We start from the raw sequence: 20445 nt of genomic DNA on the forward strand, positions 1-20445 counted from the left end.
GATTTTAAGAGGAAATTAGATATATATCTTGGAGCTAAAGGAATCAAGGGATATGGGGGGAAGGGGGAATTAGGGTATTGAATTTGATGATCAGCTATGATCAAAATGAATAGTCGAGCAGGCTCAAAGGGTCAGATGACCTACTCCTGCTTCTATTTTTGATGTATGTTTAAACACAGACATCAGTTATAACAACAGCAGATCTTTGGCTTAACAAGCTTAAGTTATGTAACTAAATGAGTACTCAGACAAATCTACAAATATGATTCCATCAGTTGGAAGGATTCCTTATTGAGTTCACAGTTCACTGTAAGAACTCGGGTTCCATGCTTTGCCATTCCAGCCTGACTATACCTTTCCACTCTGCTGCAATTGTTACACCCCCTCTTATATCATATACAATCCATCACATCTCTCCCTCTCTTTAACTCTGAGTCAGGATGACTCTTGCTCAATGTTAATAGTCTTTCTCTCTCCACAATGCTGCCAGACCTGCTGAGTTTTTCCAGCATTTTCTGGTGTTGGTACCGCAAACAGTGGTTTGATCAAAGCGCTTATACCAGTTCCATCTTAGATTTCTAAATTCCTTGCATACTAACAAAGAACTAACAAATATCAAAAGACAAACAATGCAAACATTATCTAAATGTGCAGCCAAGATGATACACTCATTTTCATCTCAATCTCTCCCACTGATTGTTTCAATCACTTTGTTACTATAAACAGTGACCAAATAATATGTCCCAGATGCTAAGACATGGATGAGTGAACTTCCCATGCCATCAACTCATAAATTTTGAGAAGTATTTCTGTTCAGCAGAACTGAAAGTTGTTTAAAATATCACGCGCTGATCCCACAGACACTCAAGACATTGCAACACATTAGTAGTGTGAATTCACATCCCCACAACTGCGTCTGCATTTGATGTCTTATTAAGGATGTTGGGTGGGTTCCTGGATCAGGAGGCCCATTTATTAGGGAAAGAAGGAAATGTCCACCCACAGAATAGGTTTAGACCCTACTTACAGGCTTATTTCTGCATTACTATATTTGTCATTTCATAATTTAATATATATTATATGTATTATAGTACACATAGCATCAAACAACTAAAAATATATCATCCTCACTAATTTATAACATTATTTAAAAGAAATAAAGTGGGGCTTAAAAATGATTGCAGTGATGACTGGCTATGACTCAAACAAAAGGAATATCCTGGCATCCAGAACTGCAATTATTATCTCTAAAGAAGAACTAAAGGCCCCTGTGACTGTAGAGATCAAATCTCAAGGACTTGCACAAAGCCCATTTACATTTATAAGGCAAAGTGCTGGCAATCAGAGATGATCCATCTGAGAGGATAAATGACTTTGAAATTTGTTTTTTCAAAATTATTAATGGTTGAAACATTAACCACCTCAAGAATGCAGATAAAGGAATATACATCATTTGTCCAAACCTCCTCCCCCCACCACACACACACACACACACACACACACACACATGCGCATACAGATGCGCACAAAAGCTAAAACTTGTAATATTGCCTTGTGGAGCTGCAGACCTCAGGCTGGCATTTTTCCATCAACCAAGCAGTATCCTAGGACAAAGGCTTGTTCCAGATTTTGATTTGATTTATTATTGTCACATGTATTAATATACTGTGGAAGTTAAAATGCTCATATTAGAAAAATATCATGCCTCCTCTGTAACAGCTTGTGAGAATGTTATCAGCTGCAGACTTTCAAGGGAGGCTGTCTGCGTCAGACTCGGCCAGATAACATTCTGCTTTTGACCTTCACCAGAGGGTGAACAAGATCAAATTTTTTCCATAGCAAATAACAAAGGTGAGATATGGGGATATGCTATGCAAATGAAGGATTAGCAGAAGTCAATTTTTCATCGAATGAGATAGGGCAAAAAGCCAGGATTTAATTGGCAAATGTATCTGTTAATGAAAGATGTGAAAATCTCTTGTTCCTGATTTGCTGAATAGACTATAACTTGTTTCTCTGTAATGGCAGAACTACTCCAGCTATTTTGTGGAGGGAGGGGGAGTTCTCCTTGAGCACAAGTAATTAAAGACTTTGTATTGAATGCATGATGTCCAGCTCTGATTGTATTAAGAGTCAACTAAGTGTGCCTAAGGTGCTGGTAGCCAAGGATCTCTGACACTTTTTGGAGGTCCCACCAAAACTGCAAACCCCTTTAGTATTTACACGAGAAGGAAGCATGGTGCCTCGCTGACCCAAGGCTCAGAGACCACGGCTGCCTAGTTTTGGGCATTGAGCCATTTTGACCGGGGATTGTACTGTCTAGACATTACCAGGGTAAGCAGGTTCTTACGGTCAGAAGGGTTCAAGTCCCATGAATAAGGGTTGGGGGTTGGAACACCGGAAAGGCATTTTTTCCCAGCGTTCGAATCCCCAGAAAACCACAGTCCCGATTTGATTGATTACCTAATTCCAAATTGATTCAAATCTTTTTTGCTGTTATTCTCTTTTCTGCTACATGGTGGTGCTCTGTACCAGATGATTTTGCTCTGCTAGAATCATAAGTGTTTTAACCCATTGTTAGCCTGTTTTTACTGTGTATCGGTCTTTTCTGTCTCTGTGTAACTGGCCAGCAGGATAGAACAGATCCCTTCTTTAATCATGGGACATTCATTAGAGAAGGCACATGAGCCTCCTCTTAAGGGAACATCTTTAGTTCCCTTAATTCCTTTTTCTAGGCAGTTTTTTTTAATAGTTCGGACTCTAAATGTACATTGGCATAGGATACACAGCATGGTACAGGAACTTGATAAGGATGTACAATGTAGAGAAATTTCACTCAGTGTTCATAAATTGTTTGGGTTTATCTCAAAATGCTAGAATGTCAACCCTTGTAAACATTCTTGTACAGGGGTTGCATCCTAATCTGAAGAAAATGTTTGCAATGACTTGTGTTGGGTTGGGAGGGAAGACAGGACTAACCCAAGCTTGTTGGAACATAAGAACATAAGAAATAGGAGCAGAAGTAGGCCATCTAGCCCTTCGAGCCTGCCCCGCCATTCAATAAGATCATGGCTGATCTGTCGCTGCTCAGTTCCACTTTCCCGCTTTCTCCCCATAACCCTTAATCCCCTCTCTTATCAAAAACCCATCAACCCGCGTCTTAAAAATGTTTAGCGAGGCAGCCTCCACCACTTCAATGGGCAGAGAATTCCAGAGATTCACCACCCTTTGAGTGAAGAAGTTCCTCCTCAACTCCGTTCTAAACCGCCCCCCTTTTATCTTGAGGCTGTGCCCCCTAGTCCTACTGTCTTTTTTGAGCGGGAAGAGTCTCTCCACCTCTATCCTATCCATCCCATTCATCATCTTATACGTCTCAATGAGATCTCCCCTCATTCTTCTAAACTCTTAGAGCCCTCTAGCACTGTAAACGCCAGCTCCAATACCAGACGCCAAAATCAAGAACTAAAATTACATATCATGTATTATACGCTGGTGAATTGGGCAGAGGTGGAGGATGCGGGCTGGGGATAAGGCAGTCAACTGTCTGAGGCAGTGACTCAAGTGCCTGTTTCACCTATGGTCTCCAGGGGCATTGGTCCCAGGACTATTTCCAAAGGCCTTGTTGCTTTTTGCTGTTTTTGTTGGAAGGACCCACTGACATATTAGCGGCCAGATTTTTGCCACAAAAGAGAGGCTCTCTATCATGGTGCAAATGCAATTGTCATTTTCACAGAGGCAGGATATTTCACACATGCACATTTTACAGAGGCAGCTGGCCATTTAAATCATCAGTTGCTTCCACTCAAGCAGAATTTTGGTAGCCTTGGAATATGAAACCAAAAGTGTGCAGATTAGACTGGTAAGAGCAAATCTGAATTTTGTGAGCCACAGTACTAAGGTATCCCTCTGGACCTGGTTCCAGGATAGCTTTGGAGAAGATCAGGGCCCTTTATTGGAGGGTCTACTTGAATTATTATTTCCTCTAGGAAATTAAAACAAATTGGTCACAGTAGGATCTTTCTAAAAGAGGACGGGCAATGTTAACTCTTTGTTTCTTCAGTGCAATATAATTGAGTTGAGCTTCATTTCATCTGGGATAAAACATTAAACAGAGCTGGTCAGTTTGTATGACAAGCTATCCTTCGATTGAACTAATAGTCTTTTGGTAAGCTCACTGTTAATCCACCAGTGCCCTTTAGCTATTTGTCTTCATTCAGATTCATTGTTCTGAAAATTTCAAATGTTACCCTGCATTTTACCACTTCACCTATGTGGTATCAGTAGTCAGTCTACAGAACGCTTTGAGTCACAGATAATCTACAGCACAGGAACAGGCCATTCCTCCCAACTGGCTGATGCTGGAGTCAGTGCTCTACACATTTTATTGAAAACTTCATCCATCAGTAGACAGTCAGAGCAACCATCTAGATGTAAATCCACTTCAAAAGTGAAGTTATAAAAGCGATGAGTTTGTCCCGCATTTAAAGCATTCAGGTCTACTAAAAGAGTAACCAGGAAATGTCTCCAGGTCACTAGATACTGTTCCACCATAGAAGATGTGGTCCCACATTTGGCTTTCCCAGACCTGTGTACATGGAAGTGAGCTTTTTGAATTTACTTTAAAAGGAGCCCCCTTCCCTGATTACTTTTGAGGTAAAAATGCTTTCCTATGTAATCATATTTTCAGAAGTCCAGTGTCTTTCCAGCCACATCCTCCAAACATCTACATGAGCTTCTCCCCTTTTCATCTCACCCTATCAGCATTTTATTCATTCCTCCCTCAACTGTTTACCCAGCTTATCCTTAAATGCCTCAACTGCTCGAGGTAGCACAAGTTTCACATCCCTATCACTTATTGGGTAAACAAGTTTCTCCTGAATGCCCTCTCAGGTTTTTCAGTGACTATCTTATTGGCTGCTTCCCGATCAGATTAGGCAGCACAACAGACTGTAAAAATACTTCATCTGCATACAGGAAGTTCAAACATTTCCTTCGAACAGTTTTTTGCTTCTGTCAAGAGATTCGAAGCGAACAAAACTGCAGCCAATTCAGTTTCAGAGTTGCTGCAAAATAATTCAGATAAAATGGAGATGCAAATTGCTGCAATGAGTGACTTACTGGAGGAGCCCCTGCAGAAATATTATGTGAATTACGTCAAAAAGGAGCCAGGCGAAGCGGATAAGAAAAGCACTTTACAGTCGATGCTAAAACAGCTTCTTAAGTTTATTCACAGTAAGGACGACATGTTTGCGGATGACTTCATCCTGGTTGGGAGCATTGCAGATGGAACCAAAGCAGAGGCTGTGGATGAACTGGATGTACTCGTTCCCCTGCGAAAGGATACACGTAAAATTACTCCAGATGACAAGAATTTGGACAATTTTTCAGTTGACGAGCGTGTAAACGGGATGTGGAGATGTTTTTCTCACGATGAAACTATCTTGAAACTGTTTGAGTTGGTAACTGAATACAAACAGACGTACTACAAGGATAATCCCTTCTTTAAAGGTAAAAAGGCACATGGTGTTACCTAAAAATATTTCGGCCTTTTAGCTAATCATTATTAACGGTTAAGAAGAAAAAATATTTGAACTTCTTGAAGGATAGAGGGTGTGGTGCAAAGTATCTCATTTTCAAAACAGCAAGAAACTGGACCTGATAGTTAAAGTAACAATTTTTGGTCTTCTGTGTTGGTACCTCTGGCTACTGCCACACACTCTTAACCAGTTGCTGGGGAACCTGGAATCTAATCTGCAAACTTGTCAGATTCACGAAGGTCAGCCAGTGAGAAACCCTGACACAGAAAGATAAGCACAAATGGACGGGAACAATGTCAAGCTCCCTGCAGTGACGCATTCCCGATCTCAGCTGAAACGGTCGTGGAGAGTGTCCCGTTCACTCCAGGAATCTCCTCGCAGAAGGGAGAAAAAATAAAATGGCAAGCAACCCTCTGAGTTTTCAGATACCGAGCTACACCTCATTATCTTGCCTGCCCTACAGCCAGTTGCAGCTCATTGAGACTAAAAAAGTTTATGCCCTGTAATAGAAGGAAATATGAGTGAGACGATGGCAGAAGCTGTTAATGAATGATCAAAATATAACTGTAAATACAAGATTATGGTGGTTAATTGTGCAATACTAGTGGATAAGCAGGTTATTCAAGAGTAATAAAACAATAGAATCAGAAATAAACCTAAAGCACTGGTGAGTGGCTTCTATATTATGATATATCTTTATTCCCTGTGGCCCAAAAAATAGCGCCCCACATAGTATGCAACCATTAAGAGGCAGTTTACAAGTAAAAGGTAGATTGACTATCTTTGGAGAGATTGAGGTTATTTATGTAGATCATTTGAAGCAAGGCAAATGGCTTTTTATGGAAATGAATGCATTGCAAAAGAACAATTTATTGACACAGGTCCAAAGCGCTTGACAGCGACTTAACTTTTGAAGTGGAAAGTAGGAAATACAGTTGTCAATTTCTGCACAGCAAGCTCCCACACGCATCAGTGAATTAATGATCAGGTGATATATTTTAAGTCATACCACCATGTTCATCCTTTAATGGTGTTATTCCCTTTTTACTGATGTGCCTGTAAAATATTTATATTACATATTATCCTTGATAATTTAATTTCATGGTTTCTCTTTGCCTTCCTGATGGTTTTTTGCCTTCTCAGAATTTCTTTGTATTTTCTTTACTCATGCACTTCCAAAAGAAATTCAATAGGGCAATCTTACCAAAGAAAAATTCTACATGTCAAACAAGTGTGAAAATGGGAAAGAATTGCGCCAATTTTTTGGGCGAGCTCCCAGTCGCAATGGTATGGCACTTAGAAAAAAACCCAGATGTGATTTTTGTCAGTAGGGGAGGGACAGAGACTAATCTTGTCAGGAAGCTGGCTGCTGAGCTCTATCTCCCAGTGCACTGTGTACGTACAATGTACACAGTATACGGGAAGATCTGTCACTCCTCCCATCCCTCCCCGCCTTCTGATTGCCACCTGGACATCGCCCACGATCGCTGCACCAGATATCACCTCCTGTCTCCTCCACTCGCAGTGGCCAGTAGTGGTTCTTGTTGGGTTCACACCAAGCCTGAGGATCAGAAAATCCCAAGACCTGGGAGAATCCAGTGTCAAATGGGCTAGGCAAACTAAAAAAGTAATACTTTAAAGTACTATAAATATGCTCATCGGCCTGTGCCCTTTCTGGGTGAGATCTGGTTTGCACCAGTAAAAAGGGACCAGGACAGTTGCAAATCATTTGGTGCCGTGTACGAATCCCATTTTTAGGCTAGTATATGATTTTCCAGAATTGCGAGATCTGCGCCAGGTGCAGTGAGACCAGAAAATTTCCCCCATGATAATGTAGTGCATTATAATCCTAGTCTTTGTTTGGGATCGTCCCAGATGGGGCATACCACACAAGTAATTCCTCTTGAGTTCAAGTCAAAAAAGACAGATTCCAACGATGCCTAAGTGGGTCTCCTCCCTGTCTCTACACAGTTCAACTGATATCTGTGTAATACAGGCATTTTCACTAAAATAGAATGAGTTTCACAACTTGAAGTTTTATTTGCACCTCAGACTTGTCCAGTACCTTTGTAACAATCTCAGTTTCACAAGTGAGTGAAGATGTCCCCCAGTACATACAATAGTGCCTATTAGGCTTGAAGGGTCATCATATTTCTAGTGCTCTTTCTTCAATACACCCATGAAAGAAAACATCAAAGCTTCTGTGGGAAAGTTTCATTTTTCAGTTTCTATAGTGATAGCAAAGATAGCACAGAATTTCACCAGGTTGTAAAAGACAAATGTGCCAACTTGCAAAGTAAGAATTTTGTTTTGCTAAGGAGAGGGGAGGTGGGGAATGATGAAGGAGAAATAAGGGGAGATTGCAGGTGAAGCAGGGGGAGATTGGAGGTGAAGCGGGGGGAGATTGGAGGTGAAGCGGGGGGAGATTGGAGGTGAAGCGGGGGGAGATTGCAGGTGAAGCGGGGGGAGATTGGAGGTGAAGCGGGGGGAGATTGGAGGTGAAGCGGGGGGAGATTGGAGGTGAAGCGGGGGGAGATTGCAGGTGAAGCGGGGGGAGATTGCAGGTGAAGCGGAGGGAGATTGCTGGTGAAGCGGGGGAGATTGCAGGTGAAGCGGGGGAGATTGCAGGTGAAGCGGGGAGAGATTGGAGGTGAAGCGGGGGGAGATTGGAGGTGAAGCGGGGGGAGATTGCTGGTGAAGCGGGGGGAGATTGGAGGTGAAGCGGGGGGAGATTGGAGGTGAAGCGGGGGGAGATTGCAGGTGAAGCGGGGGGAGATTGCAGGTGAAGCGGAGGGAGATTGCTGGTGAAGCAGGGGAGATTGCAGGTGAAGCGGGGGAGATTGCAGGTGAAGCGGGGAGAGATTGGAGGTGAAGCGGGGGGAGATTGGAGGTGAAGCGGGGGGAGATTGCTGGTGAAGCGGGGGGAGATTGCTGGTGAAGCGGGGGGAGATTGCTGGTGAAGCAGGGGGAGATTGCTGGTGAAGCGGGGGGAGATTGCTGGTGAAGCGGGGGAAGATTGGAGGTGAAGCGGGGATAGATTGGAGGTGAAGCGGGGGAGATTGGAGGTGAAGCAGGGGAGAGATTGGAGGTGAAGCGGGGGAGAGATTGTAGGTGAAGCAGGGGAGAGATTGTAGGTGAAGCAGGGGAGAGATTGTAGGTGAAGCGGGGGAGAGATTGTAGGTGAAGTGGGGAGAGATTGTAGGTGAAGCGAGGGGAGATTGGAGGTGAAGCGGGGGGGAGATTGCAGGTGAAGCGGGGGAGAGATTGTAAGTGAAGCGGGGGGAGATTGGAGGTGAAGCGAGGGGAGATTGGAGGTGAAGCGGGGGGAGATTGCAGGTGAAGCGGGGGAGAGATTGTAAGTGAAGCGGGGGGAGATTGGAGGTGAAGTGGGGGGAAATTGGAGGTGAAGCGGGGGAGATTGCAGGTGAAGCGGGGGGGACATTGGAGGCGAAGTGGGGGGAGATTTCAGGTGAAGCGGGGGGGACATTTGAAACGAAGCGGGGGGAGATTGCAGGTGAAGCGGGGGGAGATTGCAGGCGAAGCGGGGGGAGATTGCAGGCGAAGCGGGGGGAGATTGCAGGCGAAGCGGGGGGAGATTGCAGGCGAAGCGGGGGGAGATTGCAGGTGAAGCGGGGGGGACATTGGAGGCGAAGTGGGGGGAGATTTCAGGTGAAGCGGGGGGGACATTTGAGACGAAGCGGGGGGAGATTGCAGGTGAAGCGGGGGGAGATTGCAGGTGAAGCGGGGGGAGATTGCAGGTGAAGCGGGGGGAGATTGCAGGGGAAGGAGGGGGAGAGATTGGAGGTGAAGGAGGGGGAAGATTGCAGGTGAAGCGGGGGGAGATTGCAGGCGAAGGAAGGGGAAGATTGCAGGTGAAGCGGGGGGAGATTGGAGGTGAAAAGGGGGGAGATTGCAGATGAAGTTGTGGGAGATTGGAGGGGAAGGAGGGGCAAATGGAAGTTGGAGGTGGGTTAATAAGGAAGAAGGGTGGTTGAACAAGCTCATCTCCTCCTTCGCTTTCCCCATGTCAACAACTCTCGTATTCATAAAATCTTACCCTGGGCTCACACCAAATTTGGGGCATTAAGATAACTTCGCACCAGGGAAAGAGTTTGGGAAACATTAGCCTAGACTCCCTACTTCTACTTTTCTTATCTGCTCTGGTTCATTCTCTATTGCTAGATTCAATAGTGAATCTTCCCCTGTCAGGCTTTTTACATATGGTTTAGAAAGGAGTCATTATGGATAAAATAAATCTACTCTGGAACTTGGAGTAAGCTGGAAGTAGACCATTTTATTAGGGAATGCATCAGCAAATCAAAGTCTCTCAAAAGCCATCAGGAATAGCAGGTTATTTACGCAGTAATTTCAGAAAGTACAGACACTATTGTACACCCTTTGTGCCTGGTCAAAATCAGTGTTCAACATTTTTTGGCAATATTGGTTCCTCCTTTGAATAAGCAATCTAGCAAAACACATAGAAAAGAGCATGCAGATGTTTAGGGCAATGGTTGTGATGGAAAAATACACAGAGAGATACACTTTCAGAAGCATAATCATTGTTAAGGTATCACATGAAACCCCGAGGTACATTGTGAAGTTAGAGTAGGCCCCAACTATTTGCTATGTTGGCATGAGTGTGAGGATAAGGTATTTCACTCCAGATGTAATTCTATTGACACACTAGGAAGCTTTTATCAAGACAAACTTTATTTAACACTACAGTTTAACTATGAATAAAAAAGCTTAACATTTACCAATTGAACAATACTTAAACATGACAAGATATAATTTTTAACTGCTAAACTATCTATTAGTTCCAATTCAAGCAATATTCCTCTTACAGACTTAAACTTCTCTTCAATACCAGTTAGCAACACACAGGCTTACATGCTTGGGTGGCCAGTCCTTGAGCCTCCAGAACACCGTTGGGGAGAGAGAGAGAAAGAAAGAGAGACCGATTTCTACTAGCAGGTCCCAAACAGCAGCCTCCAGAGAGAGAGAGAGACCCCTGGGTTCTTTCAGAACTTGACCATAACTACCTGCTTTTCTCTGTAAGCTTAGCTCCTTACCTTAAACACATGAATCTGTCAATCAACCAGAATCAAAATCCTACTCTGAAACCCCAGGGGAAAAACAAAATAAACAAAAATGCATTTGCTCAGATTAAAACAAACACATCCCTAACTAAAATCAATCATTAGCCTGCATTCTCAACATGTGAGCTATTAGGTGCAGACAAATAGACACCATGTAAAACAGAGTTGAATTTTAAAATACCTCTCACAAGAAACATGATGTACTGTGCGTTTAAGAAATACTTATCTTAAAAATACAGTTTAATCATAACACATTAACCTTTGTATCAATGTACAGAACTCCTGGGAAATCAATCAGGTGAGGAGCTGCCATTCCCATGGGGTCATTCTCTTTAATGGGTTTTGACCAACATGCCATCTCCCTCTTAATGGGGTTGGAAGGTGAAAGGTAAAGTAATACAAATTAGCTAACCATCTTGGCTATGAGTTCAAGTCATTTTAGTCTATGCTTTAAAAAGTCTGTTTTTAAAAGTTCAGTTTATGTTTCCGGCTGGTGAATTAAAACTATTTGGCATAAAGCACATACTCATGACCACATACTGTAGAAACTCCATCCACACCGCTGCTGCCCGCCCCTACCCCTTCACCCAGCTCTTCTGTCCAGTTAAGTGGGTGAAATCCCCCATGAGTATTAGAATAGAATCATAGAATCCCTTGCATTAAGTTGATCTTTCTCTACTCCCTAGTTATGACTGTAACACTACATTCTGCACTCTCTTGCTTCCTTCTCTATGAACGGTATGCTTTGTATAGCACACAAGAAACAATACTTTTCACTGTATACTAATTTGTGACAATAATAAATCAAATCAAAACAGAAAGAGGTCATATAGCCCATTGAGCCTGTACTGACAACAATCCCACCCAGGCCCTTTCCCTGATAACCCCATTTATCCTGCTAATCTCCCTGATACTAAGGGGCAATTTATCATGGCCAATCAACCTAACTCGCACATCTTTTGGACCGTGGGAGGAAACCACAGCATCCAGAGAAAATTCACAGAGGCACAGGGAGAATGTGCAAACTCCACACAGACAATTACCTGGGGCTGTAACTGAATCTGTGAGGGACTGTGCTACCCTTATTATTCTATGTTTTTATTAAATGGCCTAATTTTCTATTTTCTTCCTCTAGCTTCCTTCCACAATTAGATGGTCTATTAGGGTGGTGAATTCTTTATTATCGCTTACCTTTATCCATTTGGATTGTATTTTTGTCTTGTCGATCACTGTGTCCTTTTTTCCTACTGATATTATGTTATCCTGAACATGTACAATTATTCCACCTTCTCTTGCTCTTTCCCTGAGTGGGGCTATCTGGGCCCTCCTCCTGGTGAGATCTTCAGGTCTTGCCAAAGTCAGTGGAGATATAAGTGGATTGCCTCAGTTTTCCCACAGAGGTGCTGGATTGTCCTGGCATTTTATACCTGCGCTTTTTAATTCCCAGTCCTGATTTTTCTTTAGTCATGGCCCATATTGCCCATACTATGTCTCATTCCTCCCAAATCCTGATTACCTCCCATTTTATTGTTTTATTGCAGTATGGATTGCTGTTTTCTTTAACTAAAATTAATAGGTTTTGCTCTCATTTGATAGTAACCATCTTTTAGACTCCTGTTCTGTAACTCTAGTTATTCATTTGAATCAATGTCCTGCCTTACTTATGGTTAAACAGTCATTCTGTATTAGTGATAGACAATCTATCATAGTCAAGTTCTTATGGATAGTCAGATAAAAATGGTTCTTGATGAGCACTACTACAGAATGCCAATGTTTTTTAAAGTATTTTGCAAGCTACCATTAATTGTGATTACATTTGTCCCAAACTGAAGGAAATTCAGCTTTGACATTCAATGTTCTACTGTATCTCATCTATTTGGTATCTTATGCATTTAACTGATGATGAAATGTATTTTTAGTTAGGAAAAAGAAGATTACAGCTGCAGCTTTGCCTCTGATGATCGACTGGATAAAAATTGACATGGTGCTTTGCATTGAAGATGCCCTTCAATATTCTGATGTGAAATGGCCTTTTCCAAAATGGCTGAATGGCCAGTCCAAATGGCTGAGCGATCAACAACAAAAACATGTCAGAGACATGGGCATAGACATGACATGTCATGGAATACAATGGAGGTAAAAAAAAGAATGTATTTGCCACATCAAACATTTGTTTTATTGAACTGACCATGTAAATCAGTGTTGTTACCAGGATCTCAAGAGACACACAGCAGCTGGTCTGCAAAATTTTATGCAATGCATACTGGTAAGTTACTTAACTTGCATATCAGTAAATGATAATGGTAAGTTTATGAAAGCTTTGATCTGTGCCTACTTTCCTGCCTGTAGGGTACTGAGTTTTTTTTTTGGAAGAATTGCCTCCATGGTGTTAGCATTCTTCTCGTGTAGTGGGAACTCAATATAAATATTGGGGAGACAGAAGCCGTTGTCTCCCGGCACTGCCAACAATTCTATTCCCTAGCTACCAACTATGTCCCTCTTCTTGGCAATTGTTTGAGGCTGACCTGGACAGTTTACAATATTGGTGTTGCATTTGACCCTGAGGTGAGCTATCAACTGCATAACTCCACTTTTATTGCCCTCTCCATAACATCATTCTGCTCTACTTTGCCTCAGTTCATCTGTTTCTGGGATGCTCATCCATATTTGTTTTTAACTCTAGACTGGGCTATTCTAATTCCTGACCAGGCTTCTATGTTCCATTCTTTGCAACTTGAAGTTATCCAAAGCTCTGTTGCCCAGATCCTATTTTGCACTATTTATTTATTCACTATGCTCACCTATATTGGCTCCTGGTTAAGCAATGCTTCTGTTTTCAAATTCATCCCTTGGCCATGCCATTCCTATCTCTCTAATCTCCTGAACTCCATAACCCTCTTTCTAATTCTGGTCACCTGAGTGTGCCTGATTTAAATTACTCCACCACTATTAGCTATGTCTTCATCTGCCAATGACCCAAGCTCTGGAATTCCTCACTAAGCCTATCTGTTTTCCCTTTTTTTAAACACTCAAAAAAACCTTTTGTAACTTGGGCCTTGATTTTCACAACAACAGAGAACCTCTCCGTCTGGCGAAAATGGCATTAGAGGCCCAAGTACAGAATTTGCGCCCCCTAGGATGGCACTGGCCATTTTTGCAGGGGTGGGGATGGGCCCAGGTCAGACTTTGCATTTGCACATTTCACGGAGGCAGCTGCCAAAGAAATCTGCCTCTGTATGTTGTACTATTCAGAAGGATGTATTTGCATTCTCTGAGTATCCAGCAATTGGCAGTATGCTTTCCTTACCTGGTTAACTCGAGATGTGTACCTGGATAATGTAAAATATAAGCAAGCTCCTGGGCTCAAGGTAGTTGCTCAATTGTTTCAGAAAGGTAGCAGAGATCTAAGGTACTAGATATCCACAAGGAAGAAAAGACAAGACAAGAATGAGAATTAGGAGAATGATGAATATGATAAGGTGGACTATTTTTTAGAAAAAATATGCAAAAGCTTCCTTTGTATATTATTAATTAGTGTACCACTGGGTATGGTGACCAGAGTTTCAAAAGTCAAAACCAGGACACATTGAAAAGCCTTGGGAAGGCAGGGTCTCTTGGTTGACATGTTAGGCGATCGATAGCAGGAGTCTAGGGAAGGGGCAGTTCAAGGTGGAAGGTCATGTATTGACATCTCATGGAATATATTCAATTAGAGTTGGCAATCCTATTAAGACATTGGCTGAACATTTCCCTCGATTCTTGGATCTCATTGGTTACCCAGTTGTCTGGCACAGTGTGGTGCTGCATTTTGGCCTTTGTGATTGGCCCTTACTATTGTCAATCAACCTCACATCCACTCACCTCCTTGGAGAGACAATGAGAACTCTAATAATTAAAGCACTGCAAGGGGTGTTTATCACCACAACAAGCCAAGTGTATCATCACTGTTTATTAGGTCAGATGGTAAATGAAGTGTTCAGAGGACTTGAATTGCCCAGAGAGTACAACTGACACATTCAATTGCACCTATTACTTCTGGCAAGTGATTGACAGATTGAAGTAGGACCACACAGAACAAGTTGAGACCTTTGAGCTATTTTGCAAAAATTGCCAGGACTCTGGGGCATTTAATGAAAAACTACGACTTTCCTGAGAAGACTAGATCCTCAAGGAGCTGATTTTCATGGGAAAATGGTTGGGGAGGTTGGTCAGCAGCCAATTAACATAACAAAAGCCTGATCTGTGGCAATAGCATGCTAAATTGCAAGCTAAATTGTAATTAAGTTGTAAATTGCAACAGGAGAACAGTGACCATGACACTACACAACCATGCCACAGCAACCTCTGCAAGACGTCCCAAATTATCGACACAGATGCCATCATCTCATGTGAGAACACCATCCACCAGGTACACGGTACGTACACTTGCAACTCAGCCAATGTTCCTGATACACTGCGGGAAAGGATGTCCCGAAGCATGGTACATTGGGAAGACCATGCAGACACTACGACAACAGATGAATGAACATCGCTCGACAGTCACCAGGCAAGAGTGTTCTCTTTCTGTTCGGGAACACTTCAGCGGTCACAGGCATTTGGCATCTGATCTTCGGGTAAACGTTCTCCAAGGCAGCCTTCACGACACAGGACAACACAGAGTCACTGAGCAAAGTCTGATAGCCAAGTTCCATAGACATGAGGATGGCCTAACGCCCATGACTTGCCTGCAAAATCTCACTACTGTCCTGACAGGAGACAATACATATCCCTGTGCTTAACCCTCTCTCCACTCACATTGGCTGTACCTTTAAGATTTGACTACTTGTAAAGACTTGCATTCCAACCATTATTTTTTTAAATTGAGTTTGTGTCTTTAAATGTCCTGTTTGTGAACTGAAACACTACTCACCTGATGAAGGAGCAGTGCTTCGAAAGCTAGTGGCTTTTGCTACCACATAAACCTGTTGGACTTTAACCTGGTAGGTTGTGAGACTTTTTACTGAGCTAAATTGGTGCAGAGTAGAATTTCTGAGAGAAAGTCCTGTCCTCAAGAGCTGCCAGCCAATCAGATTGCCCTAGCAGTCGTAGCAGCGCTAGAATTGAGTAGTGGTCACTGCTGGGACTGCAAGCAGCCCCAAGAAGAAGCTGGATGGATCCAGTCCTGGATACACCCTGGGTGGGGAGGGATCAGGCAGTTTACAAAGAGGGAAGCAGATGGGGCGATGTTTTGAGGCCAGGTAGGATGGAACAAAGGGAGAGTAACATCTTATGAAGTGGAGGGTGTCCTTGATGCGCTCACAGCACCCCTTAACTAATACATTCCGCACCTGTCCCTATTTCTGCCCATTTGCCCAGACCGTGTGTGTGTGTGTGTGTGTGTGTGTGTGTGTGTGGGGGGCGGGGGAATGGTGTGAGAGAACCACTACTCCCCTGCCCCACCCCCTCCTCCAACAAACACCTCTGGCAGGGGCAGTAAAATCCAGCCCTGGGAATTTAATGTCACTCTTTAGTTTGATCTCTCTACAACTTATGACACAGTCACATTCTGCTCCAACATCTGTTATCCAGTTCATTGGAATTGCCCTTCTTTGATTCTACTCTTAACTATCTGATCACCGCCTAATTGTCTTCAGCAATTGCATAGAGTTCCAGAATGCCTATAACAGAAGGAGACCATTCAACCTAATTTGGCTGCTTAGATTCAGAATTGGCTTGCTCATAGAACCTACCACAACATACAATGTTGACAAGTGTGAGGTTATCCACTTTGGCAGGAATAATAGTCGGAAGGACTACTACTTAAAGGGCGAAAAGCTGCAGCATGCTACGGTGCAGAGGGACCTGGGGGTCCTTGTGCATGAGTCACAAAAACCCAGCCTACAGGTGCAGCAGGTGGTCAGGAAGGCAAATGGGATGCTGGCCTTCATAGCGAGGAGGATTGAATATAAAAGTAGGGAGGTCTTGCTGCAACTGTACAGGGCACTGGTGAGGCCGCAGCTGGAGTACTGTGTGCAGTTTTGGTCGCCGCACTTGCGCAAGGATATTTTGGCCTTGGAGGGAGTGCAGAGGAGGTTCACTAGGCTGATACCGGAGTTGAGGGGGTTGAGCTATGAAGGGAGGCTGAATACACTGGGCTTGTACTCGTTGGAGTTTAGAAGGATGAGGGGGGATCTTATTGAGACGTATAAGATGATGAAGGGGATGGATAGGGTAGAGGTGGAGAGGCTCTTCCCACTCAGGAAGGACAGCAGGACTAGAGGGCACAGCCTCAAGATAAGGGGGGGAGCAGTTTAGAACAGGGATGAGGAGGAACTTCTTCACTCAAAGGGTGGTGAGTCTCTGGCATTCTCTGCCCGTTGAAGTGGTGGAGGCTACCTCGCTAAATATATTTAAGACACGGGTAGATAGGTTTTTGGTAGGCAAGGGAATTAAGGGTTATGGGGAGAAATGAGGAAAGTGGAACTGAGCCACTTCAGATCAGCCAGGATCTTATTGAATGGCGGGGCAGGCTCAAGGGGCTAGATGGCCTACTCCTGCTCCTATTTCTTATGTTCTTATGTTACGTTCTTATGTTCTTACGTAGAAGTGAAAGAGCAGTGGTGGAAGAGAATTGATCTGGCTGAAGTTTCGTGACTAGTAGTGTTCCGCAGGGATCCGCAAGGGGACCTTTTGTGATATTTACAAATGACTTGGATGAAAACAGAGATGGGTGAGTTAGTAAGTTTGCAGATGACAAAAAAATAGGTAGAATTGTGAATAGTATAGAAGGTTGTCAAAGGATACGGTGAGATATAGATCAGTTGCAGATATGGGCAGAGAAATAACAGATGGAGTTTAATCTGGGCAAGTCTGAAGTGTTGCACTCTGGGAGATCAAATGATAAAGGTAAGTATACAGTTAATGGCAGGACACAACAACAATGATGTACAGAGGCTTCTTGGGATTCAAGTAGATAGTGTGGTAATGAAGGCTCATGGCATGCTTGTCAATATCTTGGTGTTGAGTACAAGATTCAGGATGTTGCAGTTTTATAAAACTTTGGTTAGGCCTTAGGGTTTTGTGTTCAATTTTGGTCGCCGCATTACTGGAAGTATGCGGAGTCTTTTGAGGGGGTGCAGAAGAGGTTTACAAGGGTGCTGCATGGATTAGAGAGCATGAGCTATAAGGAGAGGCTGCACAAACTAGGATTGGTTTCTCTGGAGCAGCAGAGGCTGAGGAGAGACCTGATAGAAATCAATAAATGGGAGGCATAGATTGACAGAATCTTTTTCCCAGAGTTAAAATGTGTAATATTAGGGGGCATGCACTTAAGGTGAAATGAGCAAAGTTCACAGGAGATGTGAGGGGCAAGTTTTTTTGCAGAGAGTGTTAGGTGTCTGGAACATGCTCCTAGAAATGGTGATGCAGGCAGATAGGGCTTTTAAATAAGCAAATGAATATGCAGGGAATAGAGGGATATAGACCAAGGACAGGCAGAAGGGATTAGTTTAATTTGGCATCATCATGTTTGGCACATCACTGTGGGCCAGAGGGCCTGTTCCTGTGCTGTATTGTTCTATGTTCTATGGTCAGTGCTGGTATTTATGATCCACCTGTGTCTCCTCCAAACTACTTCAATATTCTACCTCATTATTGGCTACTCTTTTCACTCTACATTACCTGTCCAGTCTCCCAAGAAGACCCTTCCTCATCTACATGCTGCTCCTTGGTAACACCATTCACAGGCATGGGGTCAGCGTTCAGGTACAATGAGGACAACCAACTCTCTTGTGCCGCTACCTCCCTTTACCCTTCCTCTGCCTCTGTGTTGATAGTCTGTTTGTTCAACACACAGCCCGAGATGAGTTGCAATTACCTCCTGCCAGAACATTCGAAAGTCTGAACTCATCATTTGTGACTCACAGTACAAACCTAAATACCACAGGAACCAATTCTATCTGATCTCCAACTACTGCCTCAGACTCACCCAAACCTGTTAAACCCTAAGCTGAGACTTCATTGTATTTTCTCCATGAAAAAGACTGCCTACTTCCACCTCTGTAATGTTGCTCATTCACCTCTATCTCAGTATGTTTTCCATTGGAATTTTCATCCTATTCCAATGATGGGCTTTTAATCATCTACCCTCCTTAAACTTCAACTCATCTAATTGATGATATACTATTGATCTTAGTTGTAGAATGTAACAACCTGACCTCACTGCAATATGTTGGCTGCCAATCGTCCAATATTTCAATTTAAAATTCTAATTCTCAAACTTACACCCTTCCCTATCTCTAAATTTCCTCCAGCCCTATGATTCCTATTTCTCTCAAACAAACTCTTACAACCCTGGCCTTGTGCATCTCCCATCCTACTCCCCTTCTATAGCCACCGAGATTCCATAGTATTGAATTTTCTCCTTCCCTCTTTTTCCACTATCGCACTCTTCTCAATGAACATTCTTCTTAAAACTCACTTATTTTACTGAGCTTTTGTGGAAAGGTATTTTGTTTTTTGCCTGAGAATCCGTTTTTGATCACACGTTTGCAAAGCACTTTGGGTTGTTGGTCTACATCAGGCCTTTTAAAGAAATGCAGCTTGTTGTCGATCCTAAGCTTATTTTTAACTTTTAAGTGTCAGTAATCGACTATTTAGAATATCTCTTTGTGATAACAGGCATTTGAGATTGATTATTGCTGCAATTACAGAACAAAATTGTGCAGTCACAGTTGCTATAATTTATAACCACATGCTGTGTGAGGGAAAATTACAGCAATGCATTTTTTTTTAAAAGGCCTTCCTTCTCAAGGATTGACGCATTTTTATTTGGCAACATTGATAGCAACGGTGGTCATCGAAAGAAAGCCTTCAAAATCTTAAAGTCTCTCAATAGTTACTATTGGACAGTGGATCAACTACGTGAAAGCTATCAAGGAAAGAGCCGACCTTTTCTTGGATCCTTCATGATGAAGGTAGGTTTTGCAGTTATATTCTACATTAATTAGCACATTTAGCTTGTTCAAATTCTCACTGTTTTGCTCTTTGCAGATTCTCTATTTACATGCAAGGGAAAAGTATCCAGAACCTCAGCAATGGGATTCACTGGGAAAGTCATTTTGCAACTTCTTGGATGTTTTAAACCAGTGCTGCAATGAGAAACGCCTGGATCACTATTATCAAGCTAATGTCAACCTTTTTGTTCGTGTTGCTGATAAAACCTTCCAATGGTTACAGGAAAAAATCCGTAACATTCTAGAAGATCCAGAAGAGGAGCTTTCCTAACCTATTTAGAAGAAACATGTCATATTAAGGTTAATTAAGAATCAAGGATCGAAAGGGTTAACAATGATGCAAGTTTAAAAATCACATAAGCTGCAAGCTACTAGACACAGACACACTGGGAAAGCTATGTGAAAACCATATGTCTTGATTAAGTAGACACAGATAAGCATCAAGGATCATAAAAATAGACACAAGACCTCCACTGAATTATGCACAGCTGTACCCTGCTAGTGTCTGTTCTAACAAGAGACAATGGAAAAGGAGAATTTATATACCACAGATTAGAAAGATGACTTCATAATTGCAGAGAAAGAAATACATGCTTGGTGATATTATACTTAGGTAGACGTGTACAAATTCCCTTTATGCATGATGTAAATCTAATCAATAGTTGTGAGTAGATATAGATATAACTAGCTTTGATTCACATATGCTAACTTTTTATAACTGGATCTTAAATATAAATGTCTGCATAATTCTTTAATTGGGACTCTCCCTGGTGGACCACTTGTTAGAGCACTGGGGCTAGCCTGTCCTATGATTCA

The 20445-nt window shown here is 42.7% G+C and overlaps 1 protein-coding gene across 1 annotated transcript; it reads left to right on the forward strand.

Moving 5' to 3' along the window:
• Positions 1-4776: 4776 nt before the first annotated feature.
• On the forward strand, positions 4777-20445 carry LOC145343476 (cyclic GMP-AMP synthase-like). The gene is made up of 4 exons (XM_080189721.1): positions 4777-5508; positions 12556-12772; positions 19413-19590; positions 19667-20445. The coding sequence occupies exons 1-4, from the start codon at positions 5085-5087 to the stop codon at positions 19898-19900; spliced, it is 1053 nt and encodes a 350-aa protein (XP_080045847.1). The 5' UTR covers positions 4777-5084; the 3' UTR covers positions 19901-20445.

The sequence above is a fragment of the Carcharhinus amblyrhynchos genome, chromosome 5 (assembly GCF_965287045.1).
Source record: "Carcharhinus amblyrhynchos chromosome 5, sCarAmb.v2.hapA, whole genome shotgun sequence".
Classification (NCBI taxonomy): domain Eukaryota; kingdom Metazoa; phylum Chordata; class Chondrichthyes; order Carcharhiniformes; family Carcharhinidae; genus Carcharhinus; species Carcharhinus amblyrhynchos.